The 23,706-nt window shown below is 41.2% G+C and overlaps 1 protein-coding gene and 1 long non-coding RNA gene across 5 annotated transcripts in view; one reads left to right on the forward strand and one right to left on the reverse strand.

Moving 5' to 3' along the window:
- Ednrb (endothelin receptor type B) overlaps nucleotides 1-12,904 on the reverse strand; it is a 29,894-nt gene extending 16,990 nt beyond the window's left edge. For 2 of the 4 annotated variants that reach the window (NM_001276296.1, NM_007904.4), the window contains exon 1: nucleotides 11,390-12,097. In NM_001276296.1, the coding sequence (NP_001263225.1) occupies nucleotides 11,390-11,872 (483 nt within the window). In that variant the 5' untranslated portion in view covers nucleotides 11,873-12,097. Of the gene's footprint in view, nucleotides 1-11,389; nucleotides 12,098-12,522 lie in introns of those variants that run through there. The other 2 variants (NM_001136061.2, XM_006518515.3) reach the window with 2 other exon arrangements.
- Nucleotides 1-23,706, forward strand: part of Gm35197 — a 148,688-nt gene that overhangs the window by 112,579 nt on the left and 12,403 nt on the right. The window contains exon 2 of the long non-coding RNA XR_383715.2: nucleotides 20,073-20,265. This is a non-coding gene — a long non-coding RNA (predicted gene, 35197). The remainder of the gene's footprint in view (nucleotides 1-20,072; nucleotides 20,266-23,706) is intronic.

A 23,706-nucleotide genomic window follows, 5' to 3' on the forward strand; every position in this document is an offset into this window, starting at 1 on the left:
AGAGTCTGAGTAGATTTTTAAAAAGTGTAAGAAGGAAGACTTCATCTCTTTTTCTTCCCAGCCTGCTTGCTTGAACTTAGACTTCTCTCATTTGCTGTGGTACTTAAACTAAGAATTAAACCAGTGACTCCCTAGCTGACAGGCTATTGGGCTCAGGCAGAGACATGTCACTATGTTTCAGCTTGCATATGACAGACAGCAGGACTTCTTAGCTTCATATGTATTATCTATCATCTCTCTTTCTTTCTCCCCTCTCTATCTGTCATCTACCAGTCTATCTAGCTGTCTGTCTGTCTATCTATCTATCTATCTATCTATCTATCTATCTATCTATCTATCTATCATCTGTCATCTGTTTATCTACCAATTATCTATCATCTATCCTCTATCTATCTATCTATCTATCTATCTATCTATCTATCTATCATCTATCTATATAATCTATCATCTCTATATATAATCTATCATCTTTCTTTCTATCTACCATCTTTCTATCTCTCTGTCTGTCTGTCTATCTATCTATCTATCTACCTATCTATCATCTATTGATCTATCATTTATATGTCTATCATCTATCTATCTATCTATCTATCTATCTATCTATCTATCTATCTATCATCTATCTATCTATCTATTTATTATCTATCTATCTATCTATCTATCTATCTATCTATCTATCTATCATCTATCCTCTTCATCAGTATCATCTACTTTCTATCACTTTTCTGTTTACTCTTTTTTTTATTCTAATGACTCTTTTGTGAAGAAACTTGACATAAATCTCAAGCTATTTTATTCATATAAAAAACATTTGGATGTTTTAAAAAATTTCAGTCTTTTTCAAATTGATTCTAAGTATGTTAATATTGCCACCTTGCAGGTAGATGTAGCCATAACAAGAATCAAGATATGTGACTGTTCAGGCCACCAAAGGGGAAGCTTGTGACCAATGAAAATGAGCTCTGTCCTGTATCTAGGCTCCATTTTGAGGTTGATATTATTTTTGGCTCAGCCTAGGCATTGGACTGGCTCTTCATACCACTGAGAGGCCTGCAGTCCAACCTCTGACCCGTGTTATCACAGAAGACGGGCAAACATAAACTTGAAACTGTAACAATGTTGTTCAAATCCAACAGAGAGATAGTAAGGAGCCTGGTCATAACTGAGCGATTACTACTCTCCACTTCTGAAGGGAAAGGGGCTGCAAAGGAAAGAACATTAATCTTCCCTGGCCTTCAGGATCTCACGCTTTTGATTCTAAGCAGGCAGCTGCTGTTCTGTGAGGTCAGAGATGGGGGAAGAGTACAGGATGCTGGTCCCATCATTTTTGTAGTAGGGAAGAGAACTTCAAACAGTTTCTAGTGCTTTTCTTCATAAAGCCCAAAACTGACTTTTTAATGACATGCTTGATCCATCTTTTCTGTCTAGACATTACCCTTAAGCTATTTAACTAAAAGGGTAAAGTTGGAAGGTTTTGCAGAGACTCAACAGTCTGTTTCCCTTTGGCAGAATCCATGCTCTCTACCCATGCTCGGTGCTGTCATTCACGAGGTCTCTAGTGATCATCTTTGGGGAAGTCAGTCTTTGGGACCTCCCGGAAACATCCACTCTTTAATGCTTGAGTACTTATGGAAGACCTGTGAAGCTTGTAAGACACCTACTCTCTACCAAGAAAGCAATTGTAAAATCTTGTGAATGGATATTCTTAGGTATTTTTAATGATATGTGGAAATTTCACTTTCACCAGTCACTGGAAACTGATAGATGTCTAGTGATTCAGGAAGCAATGCTATTTTAAATGCAGCAACAAGACATTTTTTTTCCTATTTTTGTTTTTATTTTTGGGCTTTGCCTCCTTAATTACATAATTTAAGGGTATGAGCTGAGGCTGAAGATGAATTAAATATAACTAAAGTAGAAATCAATCTTGGTCTGAAGCTACTCTTCAGTAGGGTGGAAGATGTTTCTAGCATGGTGTGAGGTCCTAGGCTCAATCCCCAGCACCAAGGAAAACAAGGAAAAAGGTTAGTGTGTCCTTCCTACAGAGATTGTACTTACACATGCTTTCAAAAGTCAAGGTTTTATTACCTAATTGGCATCATGGTGGGCCAGTGAGCAGTGACCCCCTATAACTGACACTCTACTTCATTTTGTCTCCTGTAACTCAAGAGGTTTTTGTTGTTGGTGGTGGCTCCAACAGGCACTGTACAGTGCTGTTTATCTGACAAAATGACACACTATGTTTGTTCTGGCATGATTCCTCCAAGGCTTACTTATAATGATTCCACAGCACACTTCCTCTGAGTGACAAAAGCAAACAAATAAACAGTAAATTGGAAAAAGCCACCACCAGGTCAATTATAAGATTCCTACTCAAGAAGGCCACTTTCACACCTTCTAATTTATTATCCTTTATCAGTTTAAGAAGAAAAGGGTATGAGAACCTAAGTAAGCTATTTTAATTTCATGTTATAAAATTATTTTTGTATTGCCTAACTGTAAAAAAATATTTCTAAAAGGACAAGTGGCATCTCAGAGAACAAATGCTCTTTCTTTAAGGTTATTAAATAAATACAAAAATCCTCCAACCAGCTTTACATTTTTCATTGCTCTTTTTAATTAAAAAATACATTCTTGAGTAATTAAATGAGAGAAAGCACCTGCTAATACCCAGCCCATACCAACAACAAGCCTCCAGCCCATGACATCAGGAAATGCCAAAGCGGATTAGCTTGCAGAAGGAAATGCTCACTCGCCCCTTTAACTATACATACTGTTTCTTTGTACATTTTAAAATTAGGAGTTTCTGCTGAGCTTTGAGTGAAAATCCCCGGCAACTTCTTTACCCCATTCAGAGTGCCCAGAACTCTGCCTGGCACACAGTGGTCATTCATTAAATGCTCATTGGATAGAAATGTTTCAACAAGTGACTGCATTTGAGCATACGTCCAAAATTGATGCCAAACCTTTTCATAATGCTTACAGTCTTATACTCTAAATATATTCTTTAGAGACCAGAGAGGACAGCAGATTTGCCTTTTTTATCTTCTAGCCGGGATGATCCGATTCTCTGGACACAAAGCCAGGACCTCTGGGATGGAGGCTCTGTGGTGAGCTGAGCTCTTGTTGAGCTCTGACGTTCCCAGCTGACAGGAAGAGGTGAAAGGTAATCCCTCTCCCACAGCTGTCCTCCCGCCACAGACCTGTCAAGGAAATGACTGACATAAAACAGACCCTGTTGCTTCTCATTGTGCAGTGAGATCCTGTGTTCCGGGATGGACCTTAGATTATGATACACACAGGTGGGAAGAGATGATCGCTAAGAGTGGTGGGCAGCAAGGCGTAAGGGGAAACTGCAGGTTGCTCACCCCCATGAGCTGGGGAAGTGTCTATAAAATCACCTGGCATCAGAGAAGAGCTTTTACTGTGTAAACATCTAAAGAAGGGAATAATGGGTTGCTACATTTCCAAACATTAGGAAAGGAAATAGTCTTTTTTTTTCTTTAATCTCAGTTTCCTGTAGCAGATAAGTTTTATTTTGGTGGGGGAGTTTTAAACTACCATTTTAACAAGATAGGTTAGTCTCATTCAGGAACTTCTGTGTCCGAATTGCTCTTATTTATACATTGAGAGAACTTATGTTATGCTCCTGGTTAAGTCCATAGTATCATTTAAAAAAAATATGGTATATATGTCCTCAGGGACAAACATAAATTATATGTCTTTATCATCAATCAAAGTACAATAGTCACTTAAACATTAAGCTATGTGTGAGCTAGAAATATGTGGCCAGAAATGATATCAACTAGTGTCTCAGGAGAGCGCTTAAGTAGATCCCAACAAGACATCGACATTCATAGTTGTGTAAAGCAGAGGCTCTGGGAACCTGTTTCATCTATTCACAAGGCTGTGGAAAATTTCTACGACTGAATAAAACTCTGACTTTGCAGTGACAAATTAAATAAAGTGCTGGTGACAAATGTCTAGGAAAATCAGAGATCTGAAAATACTGAATGGCTTCAGGAGGCATTCAAGTTTACATTAAATATTATTAAATGCTATTATTATCAAAATGAAGTATTTCTAAGTCTGTAGCAGGCAAACGATTTGTGCTTAAAAGGTTTCTTGGCACATTATATATATCCTTAAGATACAGCTAAGGTAAATAACAAAACAGCTAGGTTCACTTTTCTAAGCTGGATCTCCTAAGGAGATCTCCCCAGCCATCCCTGCCAAATGCCCAAGAGACTACAAAGAACGGGAGTCCTCATAGCCACAGGACTTAGGATAAAACACAGGTGCAATGAACTCAAGCGAGCTTATTGAGTCATGTCATGCCATGCTTGGGCCTGGCATCTATGTACTCTTCCATGGGACAGTGGTAACCTACTGTCAGATGTCTGAATTCTACAGCACCTAAAAGCCCTTTCAATCACCCGGAGAGGCGGTGGACAGTGTATCCATTCTGAGGCTAGTTCGTATTCTTTCTGGAATCCACAGTGAAACTGAAGCAGGGGAGGGAGCAGGAGCCCCAAAGAGGGAGGATTGCTTGGAAAATGCTTGTCAACTTGGCTGATAAAATTTTGACTCAAGAATGATGGTCATTAGCCTCATCTCCATCTCTACTCTTCATTCACCTTCCCACACTCTCCACCCAGTGTTGGTGATTTTTTAAAAGTATAATTAACTAATTAATTGATTTTGTTCTCCTGTATGTTCGTTGGAGAGTCTACCGGGAAAGAACAACAGTATATCTGCTTACTATCAACCATGAGGACACAGAAGGCTGATATCAGCCATGTTTTGGCTAAGGTGAACTCAGACACCATAGTGGCGCGTATCTCCAAACATAACAAACCTCTCGAAGACTTTGCAAAGTTCTGGAGGGGACTGCCTCACATCATAAATTACAGCTAAAATCTTATTTCAGCTTGGGCTTTCTCTGTCAACACACTCTAAATCACTTAATCATTTATTAACATTTGACATGTTTCTCTAAAAAGAATCAACTACAGCCTATTAGCCACACAGGGATAACCTTATACGGTTTTCCTTGTGAAATGAAGAACAGGGTTTCCTGGCCCTGACACAGGAGCATGCCATGCCATCATTTTGTACAACGATGGAAATATTTTCAGTTTTGAACAACTCACTCTATGTGAGCAAGGAAAGAAAAAAAAATGTGAAACCCTTGAGAGGCAAAGCCACACAACATCCCAAGAAACTTTACTTAACCTTTTTAGGGGCTTCGATTCGTGGAGTGTTCATGTGTCAGATCAAAGGCAAACATAATTTTTCACTGTGCAGCTCCCAGTGTTTGCTAACCATTTTGCCACAAGAATTTGCATCCAACATGCGAAACAGTGGGGACACTGTGTCTCAAGTTTTTGGGTTACTTGAATCTGCTATTGATCTGTTATTTGGTTTGGCCAACACCCTCAAACAGAAGGGCAAGGCTTTCCCACTGGTTCTACTTAGACATCTGTAAAACTGTAAAGAGGAATGGCCCATGATCTGATGATAGCCTATGCAGGACATCACGTGTGTACAGCCATTGATCTGTCACTGGCTGCTGCAGCTGCTATGCTGAATGGACATCAGAACATCAAGATGTTTGTTAATAGATCCCACGTCACCCAGACACAATAGCCTTCCCACTTGCTCCTTTTCAAAGAGAATAATTTTCATGTACTTTTAATTTTTGACACTTTGGGGTTTTTTTGTTTGTTTTGTTTGTTTGTTTGTTTTTGTTTATACTTCTTTTAACTTTAAATGCAAATATCAAAGATAACCTTGGTTTCACTTTTGGCACAAAATGTTTCTGCCATTTCTGTGTCTTTAATCACAATTAAGATATAACTGACATATCTCAGTTACTGGACTGGTAATGAGAGCATTGTTGCTAAATTTGGAGGATGATACTGCCCTGCCAGTGATGCTGACCACTCTTGTATTGGTGTGTGTGTGTGTGTGTGTGTGTGTGTGTGTGTGTACCCTTAAGCTTCACTGGGAGGTAACTCTGATGCTGGTCTCTCAATATTTACTTTTCTAATTAGTTAATTTTACTCAAAGCTGTCAAGAGCCGCAAGGGATCTATGCAGGGATAGTGAGAAAAGAGAGCTAGCCCACAAGGATAATTGATAATGTCACAAACAGAAAATGCCTGCCTACCTGCCAAGGTCATCTCTTTCAAAACTAATTTTTGGGCTCAGGGTAGCACTGCTACATTTTGACATGCCTGCATTTTAATGCTAAGTGTGTTCCAACCTAGCAGGTTAAATGTTAAAGATCAGGAATGTTGTCTAGCAGGGTTATGCATCCATAGTTCTCTCTATGGTGGTGGCACACAAAGTCTCAACAACAGCAAGACTGCACAACAGCACCCCAGCGTTTTCCTCGATTAAGTTTGACCACAGTGCACGTGGACTACATTTAGATCCTTATCACAATAGTTAATGGAGAAATCCAACCTACCTTCCAGTTTGCAACCTGGTCTGAAAAAGTTCAACTTGGTTACACAAAAAAGGAAGCTATTGAGAATTATACATACTCAGTTATTCTTATAAGTACAACACAGAAGAGACTTATATCTTTAAGCAAAACAATTAATTCCAAAGCTCATTATTTTCTCAAGAACTTAAAAATTTATGCCCAGGAGTCTTCAGTCTTTTAAAAGTATTACTGTTGAGCTGAATCAAGTCAATGTAACAATCCAGACGACCAGTAATCCTACAGTACGTTAGTATCCAGATGTACTCTCAACTTTCCTACACAGCTTTGATGTTTGGGCTACCACAGCTCAGTAGTCAGACACTATGGCTTTTATTTGCAACTAAGTAGATGCCTCCATCATTTTATAAGTAGGAAGTATATAAGTAGCTTGTGAATAGGGAGAGATTAAGCCTTACGCTGGGGATTTGAATAGTAGCTTTTAGTCCACTGTACATATATACACCATGTCATATCATCATGGACATGGTGACTCAAAAACATAACCCAGATGTTAAGATATGATATGTGCCTGGAGATATATCGAAGGTAGTGATCAGAACCAAGGGTACAGTAATAACATAATGTGACATCACTTATATCAGCTGCAAGTACATACACTCTTTGACTTAGCACTTGAAGTTTGAAGATGTATCCTTTAGATAAGGTTAGACATACACATGTGTGCAAATGTGTGTGTGTGTATGTATTATGATGCTTGTAGTCATGTTTGTAATGACAAAAACTGAAAAAGAAGAACACTCCAAACATCAGCTTCCCTTCTTATTTTAACACAGGAATGCAAACATTCTGATAGCTTTTTATTATTTGCTTACTATGCACCAAGACCAGGGCCAGATGTTATCTGTCTACTTACTTATCTACGAAGTCACATAACATTTGGTATTGTATCCGTGTGTCATATTAAAAATACACACTGTGGATGGTTGGATTTCCCCCGCTTTCGACTGTTTTTTATGTTCTTCAATGTAAGCATAGCCCAGGCATCCTAATGTGAAAGATTCAGAAGATTTATTGTTTCACACATAATTTACATGAGTGTTAAAAGTGTTTAGTATCTGCAACTTGCTTGCTGTCCTGAGACTCTTCCCTCGCCATCAACACAGGGTCCTCTTGATGGAGGACACCACAGAATGGCTCCAACTAAGTTTCTAGAGACCCAGATTCTGAGAAGAAGCATGGCAGGACAGAGGAGGGCAGGGCAGGGTGGGGCGGGGTGGGGCAAGCAGGGTGAGGCGGGGTGGGCAGATTTCATAAGGTAGTCAGCTCCTTGCAGATAAGACTTCATGCAAGATGCCACCTGTATTTTAGACAACTTTTAAGGATTGACAGGAGCTGTGACATGGTGTGACTTGTCAGCATCACTGAACTCTACATAATTGACCTTCAGATGAATGTGAGAGATTCAGAGGGACACTTCTGACCTTCTAGGGCATAGTAATAGAAGTGCTGATGGAGTCTGATTCCAGAGGGGCTTAACAGGCTGTCAAAGAGTTAGAGACTTGCTTGCTTAGCAATTCAAAGCTATCCCTTTAGACGCCATCTACAATAGCATCCGTAACTCACTAAAATTATTCATTTGCAATTATAATGCCCAATGTTCTAAAGCTCTAAAAACGTATTTGTAAAAGTTACAGATAGCTACAGTTATTTAGGGGACTCAAATGACTTTTAACTCGTCTCAGGTGTTCTGGTAAATAGACTTTAGGATAGCATCCACTACACTGTATAATCTAGACTATCCACTATACTGTATAATCTAGACTATCCACTATATAATCTAGACTATCCACTATACTGTATAATCTAGACTATCCACTATACTGTATAATCTAGACTATCCACTATATAATCTAGACTATCCACTATACTGTATAATCTAGACTATCCACTATATAATCTAGACTATCCACTATACTGTATAATCTAGACTATCCACTATACTGTATAATCTAGACTATCCACTATACTGTATAATCTAGACTATCCACTATACTGTATAATCTAGACTATCCACTATACTGTATAATCTAGACTATCCAAGAGGACTTCCAGGCTGCAAATCTGACATTTCAGATGAATTCTGAAAAGGTTTAGCCTGGGTCTTTACTTAATACGACCATGAGTCACAAGTACTCAAGCTGAGGTCCTGATGAAGCTCAGGCTGGAAAAAGGGCGAGCTGTGCCTTAGCACTCTTGATGCAGTGTGATAGGGAAGGCTACTGGTTCTAGGACCAGATACACTGGGTTCAAGTCAAGAGGAATCACTTTCCAGCGCTGTGATATTGGGCAAATAAGGTCTTCACTTCCTCGGTGACTTAAATCGGGGTTGAGAGCCATACATTCTGTGTAACTTTATCTGAGTAATATAATGAATAAAATGAGTTCATAATGCCCCAGAAACAGAGGCCACTGTTACAGCCTCAAACCAAATCCAAGGCAACACTGTGGGTTTGCAGGAGATCATGTTGACACTCCTGCCTGTGGGACCTAAGCTGATGACTTGAGTTTCTTTCAGACAGATGTAGATGACTAAGTTTAGTGACTCATCAGTCGGTTCTAGGAGTGAGCTTTAGTGCATTGAATAGCTTTGGGGTAAAGAATGTGACTTCCCAGGGAAATAATAGAGGAACTGGAAAGGAGACCAGCAGTGCTCAGTCAGATATTCACCAGGAAAATCCAAATAGTCATTTGACCAGGCAGAAAGTACCATGGTCCAGGAAGAATCAACTTATATGTGGTCTAGTGGGAACACACGGGAAGATGAGGTTCTAAACTCTGCCTTTCACTCAACAGTTCAATGGCTGGCTGACATAAGGAGTTTCTAGCTTGGTTCAATGTGTAGGTCAATGAAGCCTGCCCAAAACAGAATTCTGTGGACTTTCTGCGCAAAGCTAGCAAAAGTAGATTATAATCTTCTCTTTGGGGAGGAATCTGATTCAGTTATTTTACATTTTCTACTGTAAAGCTTCCCAGTTCAGTTTGGAAGAGCTGAACTGGACTGTTTTCATTGGCCACCATGGAAAGAAAGATCCATCTTGCTACTCTAAAAAAGGGGGCCACCTCTGATCACATGTAAAGAACTTCTCAGCTTATATGTCTCCAGGCAAATTCTCAGAGGCCATCAAAGGTGATTGCTGTCCCAGAGTTTTAGCATTTCTCCTTTGTATTTCTGGTAGTGTTTCTCTCCAGGGTTTGGATCCTAATCTATGTCCCATCTCTAAGTCTCAGAAATGTCTGGAGTTCCCTTAAAATGTGGCTACTGGGGTCAGGATTCCCAGGGACCAATGAAGAGCAATCTCAAAGGCTGCCTTAAGGTAACCACTCATGTCATTATGGTTACAGAGCGCTCTCCGACCTTCCCCATCCTAATACTCTCAGCTCCTTGCATAGCACAGAGGCTTGGGTTGGTCTTTGGCAAGTGGACAAAGTACATTCTCATTCCTTTATACCTGTATGGTGTTTATGTGTGACTTTCTATTGATGGCAGTGGGAAGAAGTGCTACATAGTTGCACAACTCTAAACATTTTTGGACCTTTTATTCGGTCTGGTTTTTTAAAATATTTTATTTTATTTTATTTTTGGTTTTTCGAGACAGAGTTTCTTTGTGTAGTCTTGGCTGTGCTGGTACTCATTCTGTAGACCAGGCTGGCCTCGAACTCAGAAATCCACCTGTCTCTGCCTCCCAAGTGCTGGGATTAAAGGTGTGTGCCACCACTGCCCAGTCAGTCTGTTTTTATTAACATCACAAACACCCCCTAGGTGGGCACTAGAAGCTGCATCGGGAAATAGAAGAGAAGGAGACCCCCATGCCAGGATGCTGTACTGACTTCTAAAACCACCTGGAGTCAACAGCGTGGATGTACATGTCCTGCCTTGTCCTCTGAGCCGATTTCTTCTCTGAGCCTATTTCTTCTGATAGCTGTGCAAACCACCATATTGCTTACTACTGACAATTTTACTGACTTTATTACGGAGTTCTCCACTGTCCTGACCGTGTCTTATGCATTACCATGAAATATCAGAGATAATGTCGCAAAGCTTACATCTGGGAATCTGAGGTACTAGAGCCTGCTTTCTACCTTGAACTCATGGAGGGCCCTTGAACATCTTATTATACGTGTAAAATGGCAATAACTGCCAATGTGTGGGTTGCCACAATGGATAAAGGAAGTCATGCATCTAACCTGACACTTGGACCAGGACACTAATTCCATGAAGAGTATCCAAGGCCACTCGAATCAAGGAAATACATTTTTACTTACCATTCTAGGCCCCTTTAGCCTAAGCCAATTGTTTCCTAAAATCTTACTGACAGGCTTTCTGGGTCCTGAAAACCATGTTTTCCAAAGTTACCTTACCCATGAATCATCTGTACACCCAAGATGCAAACTCTGTTTGGGGCAGATTTGCACTCCTCACAAACTCCCAGACGATATTCATGATCCCACTTTGGGGACCATACTTTTAAGAGGTTGTGCCTAGAAAGACTGACTTCCAGGCTTGTGATTCCCAACTGTTAAATGTTGTCATAGTTACAAAGGATTTTTAAAATGTATCACTGCTGTCATCTTCACCAGAGCTTCTGATTCAGTGACCCTGGGTCAGGGAATCTGAATTCTTCTTTCCTAACAGATCTCCAATAGTAACAATGTCACTACCTGGAAAGCTACACTTGTCAGAGGCTAAGAAAACCCGCAGGAAAATCTCGTTCAAATTCAATTGTCACTATTGGCAGAGGAGCAGTCTCCTTGAGAAAGTGTCTAACCCCCCCCCCCCACCACCACCAATACTTTAAAGATTGCCACTTTACCACTCAGCTTACAACCCCACCTTTGGTTTCCAGATCCTCAGATCGTTCGTTATCAGGTACATTACCTTGTAGGTGTTAATGGGTATGTCTATGATGATGTGCAGTAGGTCTCCCAGAGCCAGACTGGCGATCAAGATATTGGGACCATTGCGCATGCACTTGTTCTTGTAGATGATTCTTAGCAGCGTGGAGTTCCCGATGATGCCTAGCACGAACACGAGGCACGACACAATCGTGTTGATGTATTTAAAAGTCTTGCTGATCTCAATATTTCGTTGGCACGGAGGAGGGAAGGATCTTGGCGGGACTCCAGCCCCCCTCCCTCCTTTGGTCACCTCCGCAGGTGCGGAGGAACGCATCAGACTGGAGTTGGAACCTCTGGTCCAGGAGGTCTTAGTGGGTGGCGTCATTACCTCTTTAGTCCCGAGAAGTGACAGCGTGGCTTGGGCAGGTGGGAATCCTCTTTTCTCTCCCCATACCCCCAAGAAGCCACAGGCCAGCAGCAGCGCCACCAAGGCGCGTCCGCACCGGCTTGCGGGCGATTGCATGTTACAGCTTGCTCCTGTGAGAGTCTGGTAGCCGCTCTGCTGTTTTCAGTCTGGAGACCAACTGGGGAGTGAAGACAGGACACTTAAGTCAGCTACCCCAGCCAAGCCTCTGAAAACACACTAGCCCGGTTGCCTCTACCCGCGCCTTAACAGTAAGTTAAGTTTGCGCGCCAGTGGGGAACTTGGGCGCACGCCACCCGCTGGTCTGCATTCAGTCTCCTCCCGGACCCTGCTCGCAGAGTTTTAATCCCCAGCCCTGCCGTAGACCAGTCGGTGGGGAGGAGCATTCGGGCAGGGGGTGTTCCAGACTGGGGAGGGTGCGTGTCCCAATGAAAGAACACTCGTATGTGCCGGGAAGAAGCAAGCCCAATTTTAGCTAAGCTTGGGGACCCGGAGTGAAGGCACCTAGCGGCCAAGGGCATACGTCAATGCACTCAGCCAAGAACCGAGAGAATAACAGATCAGCACCAACTTCTGTGCTGTCCCAGTGACTTCAAACACTCGCCTTACAACCCAATCTCGGTTTAAATCGCTGTCGTGTGTAAGTTTTACTAATTAAAAAACCCCCGAACCACTAAGCAAAGCGGAAGCCCCAAAGCACGGTTCAGCCACAGATGTTAATTCAAAGCTAAACCAGGATGGTTCGTTACCTCGTGCGGATTGGAAGCACCAGGAGCAGCGCCACGAGCAGGGAACCTCCTTCCCAGGTTGTCAACTGCCCTAGGGAGCTTGCGGCTCTCAGCAGGCGTCCAGCTGCTCCTAAACAGGCCTCTCGCAACTGAATGCAGCTCTGGCTCTGACAAAAGACCGAGAGAATGCCAGGCAGCGGATCCTCAGCAGCTTGAGCGGGGTCTTTGCTGTCCCCAGACAAGTACTTTTATTCATTCGGTCCCTTCCCAGCATCAATCAACGCCAGACTCCTCCCGCGTTTTCTGAGCGACCTTGCCACAACCTTTTCCCTTGGGCGACGCCTGGACAGTATCAGCCCCAGCTGACCGCTGGGAGGGGCAGTCCTAGTTCAGAGTTGTGTCTCACATAAAGCTGTTTATTTCTTACTCAACGAAGAAACTAACATATCCCATGACAACCTGGGATCTGGAACCTAGGAGAGAAGGTTCTGTATCAACCTGGACTTTGAATACTCCGACTGTTCACACAAATGTCCTGTAGTGATTCCCGAAATCTGCTTGGTTTGGGGAAGTTGTCTTTCGTTTGTTCTTGTTTTTTGATTTTGTTTTGTTTTGTTTTGTTTTGCCCTTAAGTTTTAAGCCAGCATGCAGGGCGGGACGCTTTCTTCTTCGGCAGAGGGACTGCCCACCCAAAGGACCAAAAGGCCCTGTAGATCTCTCTCTGTGCCCTGTAGATCCCTCTTCCTGTGTACTGAGGTGCCATTACTAGGGGTCTTTCTACTGTTGCCTAAAGGGACCTGAGGCAGAAGACAGGAAAATACTCAGGAAGCCTATTTACAAATTCAACCTGACGCTTATTTTACCAGACAGAGCAAGGAAATGAACTCTCCCTGTCATTCTTGGCTTCTGTCTTTATGGTAGAGAAGGGAATGCTAGGGATCTTCCGTTGCGCAGAGTGGTGGGTGAGGTGCATTATTCTGCTATCAGCAAGATCCTGCTGTGCCTGCAGAGGAGGTCATCCTCTAGACCCCCTTTGTCTCCCAGCTAGTTCATTGTACAACTAGGATTTGCATCTTAGATGGGCAACGCCTATCAAATGTTTCCCATGAAGCTGGAAGCAGAACGTGCGCGTGTATGTTAAAAGGTGAACTTTAAATGTGGACTGTAGTTAAGTCTAAGGGATGGGAACTATGGCCTGGGCATGAGCACCAATTCCAAATCAGGTTGTTTTGAAGACAATGTTTATCCTCCTGCCTCAGTGAAGACAAGGTCAGCATGGAACTGCTTCACGTGGACTTTCGTGCCAACATACAGTGTTGTGCAATAAGGAATTCTTTGTGTGCTTCAGTAAGGATGTGCCTGCTCCAAGGGCAGTTTTGAACCTGTCCCTTTGACACAAGTCACTTTCACTCAGGCTTTCTTCTCTACCTCTCTCTTTCTCATCATCTCTATTAGTGTGTCTTCCATGCAATGGGAATGTCCCTGCTAATTCCTGCTGAGATGTGCCTCTGCCCTGTTTTTTAGAGCACTTGTAGACTACTAACGCTAATTTTGTACTTGACTATCGTTCTAGCTGCTTTACATGTCAATTTGCCTCAACCTGAAATTACTTTGCGGGGAGATCCTAAAGAAGACCCTGCTTGAGGGGCTGGCAAGATGGCTCAGAGGTTAAGAACACTGGCTGATCTTCCAGAGGTCTTGAGTTCAATTCCCAGCAACCACATGGTGGCTCACAACCATTTGTAATGAGATCTGATACCTTCTGGTGTGTCTAAAGACATCTACAGTGTACTCATAAATAAAAAAAAGTCCCTGCCTGAGACATTGTCTGGGTGAGGTTGGCCCATGGACTTGTTTGTGGAGGTAGGGGGAGGGGGGAATCACCTTAATGTTTATTAAGGTAGGAAGACCCACTGAGCATGAGGGGACATCTGTTTCCTGGGCTGGACTCTGAACTGTACAGAATGAAGAAGGCTGGTCAGGCATAAGCAGCGAGCACCCTGCACATGGATTGACGTTGCTCTGCCATATGTGGATGAGATGTGGTGAGCTGCCTGAGATCATGCCTTGACTTGCCCTCAGTGATGAAAGTCAAATCACCCTTTCCTTCCCGAGGAGGCTGCTTACAGTCAGGGTGTTTTATCACCGCAAAAGAAGTGAAGGTAGAATAACCTATAGAGGTTAGTGTGGGTCACTGACAAGGTCATGTGAAAGAACTGTGCCAGGCCAGTGACTGAATGAATGCTATGATTATATTCCTCATTCAAATCAGCACACCCATGTGTAAAATGCTCTTCTACCAAAATGTTATTAAAAATATCTATCTGGTGTGTATGTAATTAAGTTCATCAAAATAGTTTGCCAAATCAGTTTGCATAGTGGGAGGATGTAGACTCAAAAGCCTGGTCTAAATCGAATCTAAATCTAATCTAATCTGATCTCTGTATCGGGTCAGTGACTGAAAGAATGCTGTATTCCCTTGGTACCAGGCCAGAGACTGAATGCTGCGTTCCCTCTACACCATCATAGTACCTGCCACAAGTTGAGCTCAAAATATAAGTTTTTTTAATAGGTTGATGATTAAACTGATTTCAAACTACTCAATTTTAATTTATTAATTCCTGGTGGCCAAGAATATAGCCAAATCATTTTAAGCTCTGTGTAATTTCTTTTCTCAGTTGTACTCTGAATTCCAATATGATGGGCGCATTAAACTACCCATTGGCTCTAGGAACTATCACCCAATTAGGCCTTTTTCTTCACAGGAGCTCACGCACTCCCTCACAGCAGTGTTGGCATTATTCTTCATGGATTTATATGTAGTGAATGTGAATCTCAAAAATTCACTTTGGGTCATATTATTAGATTTAAACTAGATTTAAGCCAGGCTTTTGAGTCCACATTCCCCCACTATGCAAACTGGTTTTGTTAACTATTTTGATTAACTTAATTACATACACACTAGATAGATATTTTTAATCTCCTTTTGGTAGAAGAGCATTTTTCACATAGGTGTGGTGATTTGAATGGGCAATGTCCCCACAGGCTCATCTCTTTGAACACTTAGTCCCATGTTGGTGGCAATGTGGGGAGGCTCTGGGAACTTTAATTTGCTGGAGGAAGTATGTCATTAAGGGAAGGGCTTTGAGATTACATAGCCTCGCTCAGATTCCAGTTTGCTCTCCCTGCTTTGTGTTTTTGATTGAATATATGATCGCTCAGCTTTTGGTTCCAGCAAGCTTGCCTGCATGTAGCAGTCAATCCCTTTCCCTCCATTTTGAACTTTCCTTTTGGAACCATAGGCAAAAATCAACTCTTCCTTCCATAAGTCACTCTTGGCCCTGGTGTTTTTTATAACTGGAAAGAGAACTAAGTAATACAATTGGTAACATTTCACTGAAAGTTATCCTTAAAGATTTAACCTTATTGTGTAAGGGTAACTGTAAAATGTAAAGATTAAATCTTTGATCTTCATGAATGGCCATCACCTAGTCACACGAAGATAAATCTGGGTTTCCTACCACTGCCTTTCTGGAAAGTTATCTGAGTCTACGTGACGCATAGGCAGAGTTCCCAGAAGTCTTTGTAAGTATCTTCTTGAAAGTGACTCTCCAAGAAGATGCCACATGGAAGTTCTCTCCCAGAATAAATCTTTAATAAACACAAAATTTGTTTACCACTCAACTATGGGTCAAGGGAAAGATTAGTGTCCGTGGGTGAAGCTTTATCTGGGCTTGTGCTTCAATAATCTGGGAATTATTGTTAAACAGTAGAGAGAGTAGCACTTATTGAAAACTACAAATGAAAAGGAGATTGCGATAAAAGAAAGCCACCTGATGGTGGAATCTACTCGGAAGGAGCAAATAGCCAAGTGCACTCCTCCTCCTCCTTGTCTCAGCCGTGGATCCTTCACGCTGTCTCACTGGTGGATTAGGCTCTACTGCTGTAGGCGCAGACTTTTTTGCGTTATTATAAAAACAACTCTTATTAACTTACAGATGAATTGACTAGTTGTGTGAAGGTTTCATTTGCATATTGAACGCAATGTACCGAAGTTTAAGAATATAACATTATGAGGACTTTGAGGGTTGAACCAATTTTGTGTTTATGAAAGATTTATTCTGGGAGAGAAGTTCCACGTAGAATCGTTTTATGTAAAGAGTCACTTTCCAGAAGACACTTAGAAAGTCTTCTGGGAACTCTGTCTATGCATCACGTAGGCCCAGATAACCTCCCAGAAAGGCAGTGGTGGGTGATGTCCCAACACCTCCTTTAAATGCTTTAGCTAGAAGGAACTGGAAACAAGGCTGAATAGACTTCAGAATTTGTTTTTCAAAGAAGTTTGCCATGGGGAGCTTGCTCAAGGCAAACATTTCCCCCTGGTGAGAGAAGAAAAGAAAAAGCCTTTTAGCCACAAAAAAAGCGAAGACTTTCATACACTCCTCTTGATATGGATGCGCCCTTTGAAACCTATTTTGAACCCTAGTGCTGAGGGACAAGGTGTGTGAGAAGGCCAGGTGGCACTGCTTCAATTGCCTCTGCACACAGTCCCTGGGGGACCAGAGCCTGTGATCAAATGGAAGTTGAAGTAAGAGCATAAAAAAGGTTTAAAATGACCCTATGAACCAATAGCAAGCACCCCTCCCTCCCTCCCTCCCTCCCTCCTTCCCTCCCTCCATCCCTCCCTCCCTCCCTTTTCTTTCTTTCCTTCCTTTCATCCTTTCTTCCTTCCTTTCTTCTTTCTTTCTTTCTTTCTTTCTTTCTTTCTTTCTTTCTTGTGTAGCTGTGTTAGTCTAATTGTTAATTAAGGTGCAATTTGTAAACAAATAAATAGAGAAGACATAAGTATACAAGTTGAAGAATATATTATTTCATTTTATTTTATTATGTGTTCATATATGCACTGCGTATGTGTGTGGGCACATATGCCTCAATGCATGTGTGAAAGTTAGAGGACACATTGCTGTAGTCCTTTGTTTTTTTCACCATCTAGGTACAGTGGCTTGAGCTTGGTCACCTGCTAAGTTCCTTATTCACAGAGCCACCTTGCAGGGAATTTAGAAACATTTGAGAAATGGGTATACCTTGCCCCCAGTATATACCTAACAACCTATTTTGTAGGACTAGTATATAGCCCAGCTGGCCTGGAACTCTCTGTGTAGACTAGCCTGGTGTCAACCTTCTTCTTGAATGCTGGGATTATAGATGTATATACTAGAGGCCAATCCTTCTCCTGAGTGCTGTAATTACAGATATATATTCTACTTTCCCCCTTTCAAACTCCATGTATTCTTGCAAAATAGCAAAATTTGATTCCTTAGATTTTGGTACTATTTTTGCTAAAACATCCATATGATATTGATTCCGTTTTATTGATTTTATACAGATGGTCAGATTCTGAAGTTGGCATGTGGTTTGTAATTAAAGGTATGCTCATAAGAGAGAATCTAAGATTTGAAATTTTATCAATGATTAGTGGTTCCTATCTATAGTCTATGCCTCCAATATAATGAAGCTTTGGTAGGCTGGGTGATTGCAGGAGGCAATCACTTATTTTCTGCTTATAGGAAATAGTAAAATTGGAAAAGCCACACTTCCTTTGTAAATTATTTGAACACAATGATTTTTTCTAGTATTTAAATAATTTTGTGTTTCTTTAACACGTTTTAACACAAATTTTATTAAAGAAAATTATGTATGACTTGGTCTATAGATTTTAATCTGTGCGTAGACTTCTTTGACATCATATTAAAAATATATTCAGAATTCCATTGTGAGTACACCTGTGCTTTCTGTGTTTGCAAGGGCATAGGACATCTATGAAACTTTATATCATTTAGTCATAGAGAAAACACTGTTGTAACTTGAGGTCAGAACAATTCAATCACATATAAAGCGCCAACTGAAAGACATTTCGAGTCGTGTGTAATTTACAATGAGTTTTTGCTATTGTTTTTATTTTTCCTTTCCATTTTCCCCATTCCATTCTTCTGATATCAGGAGTGACTAAAGAGGTGTACCACATTCAGAGGTTAGAAAGAAGAAAGAGTGAAACTTGGCATAAGTAACGGTGAATAGAAGCTTGTCATTTAAAGAAAGCAACAGGTCTTTGTAGTATAGAATAGAGTATCCTAGGAGACACCAAGAAGAATTTCCTCTGCAGGATTGTGTTACTTAGTCCAATGACATTTAACTAATTAGACATTTCAATCTCATTTCTGTGGAAACCTTTGCCATGAAGTTCTGTGGCAGCCAGGAGTGGGGATGCAGGCTGGTGTTCTTGACACTCGGGGTTGACTCAGGAGGAATGAGGCCAGCTCATGCTAAATATGATCTGTTTCAAGCATCCTCACCCCAGAGGTTTCTAGATGTGCCTTGGAGCTGAGCTGTAGGAGATGCAGAATCTACTTGCATCCAAACTTAAAGGGAAATAGGGATTTTCCTGAAAGTTCTATTAACTCTACGATGTGTGAACAGTGAGTTGTACAGTCCTGTAAAACGAGGAACTCAGAGGGATGGTGCACTGTCAGGTCAGGAAACCACTGGGACCTTCAAAGCTGTGCCAACGTCATTAGATTGGTTTCGGTCTCTTTAATGTGCAGACACAGGAAATAGTCTTTTCTCTTTGGGGCCTGAAGGAAAAAGAACTAGTACTGCCCATGAAGAAAGTGAGTCTGAAGAGACTTCATGAGCCATCAGGCTATTTGAACGAAGCTCCTCACATGATCTCATGGGAAAATAGGAGACTCACTTCCTACAAGGCTGGCATAAGAGAAGAGTTGCTGAGGTGGTAGGTACCAAATAGCCTGCAGAGAGGCAGATAGGATACAGCAGCAGGGAATCCAGAGGGGGGCAAAATTTTTCAATATCCACATAGTCTGTTCTACGTTTGAAACAGTTCTTATGTAACCTGGTATTGTTTGTAATAATTATATATCAATGAGGAAAAATAATAGCATAATTATTTTTCCATTAATTTTGTGATAGTTAATCTTCACTATTAAGTTACTGGATTTAAACTCACCTAGGAGATATATTTTGAATGAGTTTTTAGAGTTTCTTGAGAGGTTTAATTAGAATGGATGTGTGACCCTCAATGAAGCTGCAAGTTAAAAGGATTGGGTATAAAAGAATGAGAAAAGAAAAGGAGCTGAGTGTGAGCTTTCCTCTTTTTCTCATTTTGGATTGCAGATACAGTGTCCTCACATTTCTTACGCACATGACTTCATCCTTATGTGACTGACTGTGTCCCCTCAAAACAGTAAGCCAAGCCTAAACTCATCTTCCTTTAAAATTGCTTTTGCCAAGTAATTTGCCACAACAAGCAGATACATTGTTCATATTTAAACCAAGCTGTCTTCTAGAATAAGTAGATTATAAGAGCAAGACTAGAAAAATGGGGTTGGTCCAGATTACAAATCTCTCTAAATGTTTTGGAATTGAAGTAACAGATTTCTTGCCCTTCCTTCACTCCTTTCATAAAACGGAGAATCCTGAATAAATAAATAAATTATGATGCGAATTACACTATTCTGTTTCTTTGTTGTTCCTTCCCTTTGGCACTCACATAGATGAAGAAAGGAAGAAGCTGGTGGTTGCAATGAAGACACACTGCAGTGCAGCTTGAAGTGTGCTTGCCTTGGCAACAGGAAGAAGGACATTCGTGCTCCCCTCTTCTCACTCTCACCCATCTCTGCTTTTGGTTTCCTCTTGACTGCGATTTCACATTTTGAAACAAATGGACTCACCTCAGCCTGCTTAAGGGTAAGCATTTTCTACTGGATAAGGGAAGAGAATTGCCAGGGTGGGAAAAGGCCAAGACAAATAGATTCTGCTATGGAGACAGACTCTAGCAGAGGCTGTTCAAATGAAGAGAGAATTGTGTTGTAGAGGAGATGCAAGAAGGGGTGGTAACAAATGCCATGCAGGTAGGAAGGAGATTGAGGGCTAGAATCAGTTGATAATCAATACCAGGTAGCAAGAGTTAACTATGCTAAATAACAAACCTTTGTCCCTCTGGTCAGGAATCCTGGAATTTCTTACTTGAGTGGTGCTGCTCTGCATCCATCCATCTTTCTTTCTTTCTTTCTTTCTTTCTTTCTTTCTTTCTTTCTTTCTTTCTTTCTTCCTTCCTTCCTTCCTCCCTCCCTCCCTCCCTCCCTCCCTCCCTCTCTCTCTCTCTCTCTCTCTCTTTCTTTCTTTCTTTCTTTCTTTCCTTCTTTCTTTTTCTTTTTTTATTAGATATTTTTTATTTACATTTCAAATACTATCCTGAAAGTTCCCTATACCCTCCCCCCCCCCGCCCTGCTCCCCTATATACCCACTCCCACTTCTTGGCCCTGGCATTCCCCTGTACTGGGACATATAAAGTTTGCCATACCAAGGGGCCTCTCTTCCCAATGATGGCCGATTAAGCCATCTTCTGCTACATTTGCAGCTAGAGACATGAGTTCTGGGGGTACTGGTTAGTTCATATTGTTGTTCCACCTATAGGGTTATAGACCCCTTCAGCTCCTTGGGTGCTTTCTCTAGCTTCTCCACTGGGGTTTCTGTGTTCCATCTTATAGATGACTGTGAGCATCCACTTCTGTATTTGCCCGGCACTGGCATAGCCTCATACAAGACAGCTATATCAGGGTCCCTTCAGCAAAATCTTGCTGGCATATGCAATAGTGTCTGAGTTTGGTGGCTGTTTATGGGATGGTGGTACAGTTACACAATGGAGTACTACTCAGCTATTAAAAACAATGAATTTGTGAAATTCTTGGACAAATGGATGTATCTGGAGGATATCATCCTTAGTGAGGTAACCCAATCACAAAAGAAGTCAGTGGAATATGAATAAACATATCCTTCCTAACATTTATGAACTTGCCATGAAATAAACCCTTTCTTTCTTAAGATGCTTTGTTTGGATGCTTTATTACAGCAACAGGAGAAGAAACTAAGATATGCACTCACTGATAAGAAACTTAGATACGTACTCACTGATAAGTGGATATTAGCCCAGAAACTTAGAATACCCAAGATTCAATTTGCAAAACACAACAAAATCAAGAAGAGGGAAGACCAACGTGTGGACTGTGCCATGAAATAAACCCTTTCTTAAGATGCTTTGGTTGGGTGCTTTATCACAGCAACAGGAGAAGAAACTAAGACAATGGGCTTGAGTTTCCAAGGTGATTGTTGGAACATTGCTTATCTTTACTACCAGATACCAGGTTCTGGCCACATCTACAGGGCAGCTCACAACTTTTATTATATTCATCTGAGCAGGCATGAGTGGGAGAGCAATAATCTTATTATGTCTTCCATTTTCTGTGAAGTAAGCAAGTCTATAGGTCTAGTTACATACACAGAGATTGTTTTAGGTATGATTTTTGAAGACATGGTTTGAGTCTATCTCCATGGTACAAACAGTGAAAAGAGATGAAGGCGAATCAACAAGTCTACAGTAAGGCTAAGGGGCGGTACCCATGGAAGGTGACATTTGTTTTTTGTTTTTTTTGTTTTTGTTTTTGTTTTTGTTTTTGTTTTTTTTCAAGACAGGGTTTCTCTGTATAGCCCTGGCTGTCCTGGAACTCACTTTGTAGACCAGGTTGTCCTCAAACTCAGAAATCTGCCTGCCTCTGCCTCCATAGTGCTGGGATTAAAGACGTGCGCCACCACGCCTGGCAGGAAGGTGACATTTGTAAGCCCCCTGGGTAGGATGAAAGATCAGGGTTGATTTCCAATCAGCAGGTGGAGGCAACTAAACATGAAGTGTCCTGTTAGGAGGTGGTGTGCTAAGGCTGATGAGCAGGAAATACCTGTCTAGGTCCAGGAAGCAGAACTCTTTAGATGTGTAGCATCCTTTATTGGAGTGTTGATAAGAATTGTTTCCAGAGTGGGATGTACTAATGTCTTGAATTCATGATGCTGCTGGCAGATGGGTTGATGTGGTCTTGCAACTAGATGGGAGACCTCATTGCCTTCTGGTTCTTATGGTAAATATGTTAGGTCTTAAGAAGTAACACTTTTGAATCTCTGTCTTAACGTGGGAAAAAGGTAAAGAGCCCCCATTCATATGTGTCCTGAGCTCCCACTTATGTTTCCCTTAGTCATAAAAACCTATAGAGATAATCTCTTCTACTGAATAGAAGCATCACCTATGAATAAAAAAAAACTGATTGGGCAATGAGCTAGGGCAAGATTAGAAGGTGGAGCATCTGGAAGAGAGTGAGGAATTCTGGGAAAATAGTTAGGCATGGGAGACTCACCCCAGACATAGAAGAAGATGGTTGTATAAAACTTTTATTCATACATAAGGAGTTTCAGAGTCATTTCTGGGATCAGAGTGGACAGGTGGAAAAACATGAGGTTACAGATGGCATCTACTACACAAAACTAAAAAAATATTGAAAGCCTTTTCCTTGAACCAAGTTGAGAAATGTCTGGGGCAACAGAAAACGGACTAATTCTTCACCGTTGACTTTTTACAAATGGTAGGTAAGAGTGCATGCTATACAAATGCAGATTGGTGTTCTGGGGCACATGCATATTTGAGAATGATGGAATTTAGCAGGTTAAAAATTAATTGCTTCATATGTTTTCATATAGATTGAAATACATCTATTTACTTGGATTCTATCTCTATCTGTCAATCTATCGATCTATCAATCAATCTCTATCTCTCTCTATCTCTCTATCTCTATCTATCTATCTATCTATCTATCTATCTATCTATCTATCTATCTATCTATTTATCTATCTATCTTTCTAATCTATCTTTTCCTCATCCTTTGTTGAAGGCTGTTCCTTATTAGTTTTACATCCCTGATTATGGAAGTCTGAAGTTGATGACTACTGAGAGGATTAAGCCTTCATATCTGGGAGCTAAAGTGAGCTGAGAATCCATGGTAAGGCAGGTTGATAGTTGGGCTGTTGAATTTTACCCTGCTTTGTTCTAGGTTAATGAAGGCCTTGTATAAACCAGGCATTAAATAAGAGTGTGAGTAAAGCCATCCAGGAACTGGAAGATCGAAGAGTCTGTATCTAGTGAGTATGACCACTGCAAAGACAGACAGGGAGGGAGCACTCAAGACAAATCTAAACCAAATTGCCTCACTTGATAAATTTGGCAAATTAAACAGCAATTATTTGATGGGAAAACAGACATGGAATTTGGGATAAATTCGCCAATGAGGAACATGATATAGACAGTTT

Source organism: Mus musculus, chromosome 14, assembly GCF_000001635.26.
Source record: "Mus musculus strain C57BL/6J chromosome 14, GRCm38.p6 C57BL/6J".
Classification (NCBI taxonomy): Eukaryota; Metazoa; Chordata; class Mammalia; order Rodentia; family Muridae; genus Mus; species Mus musculus.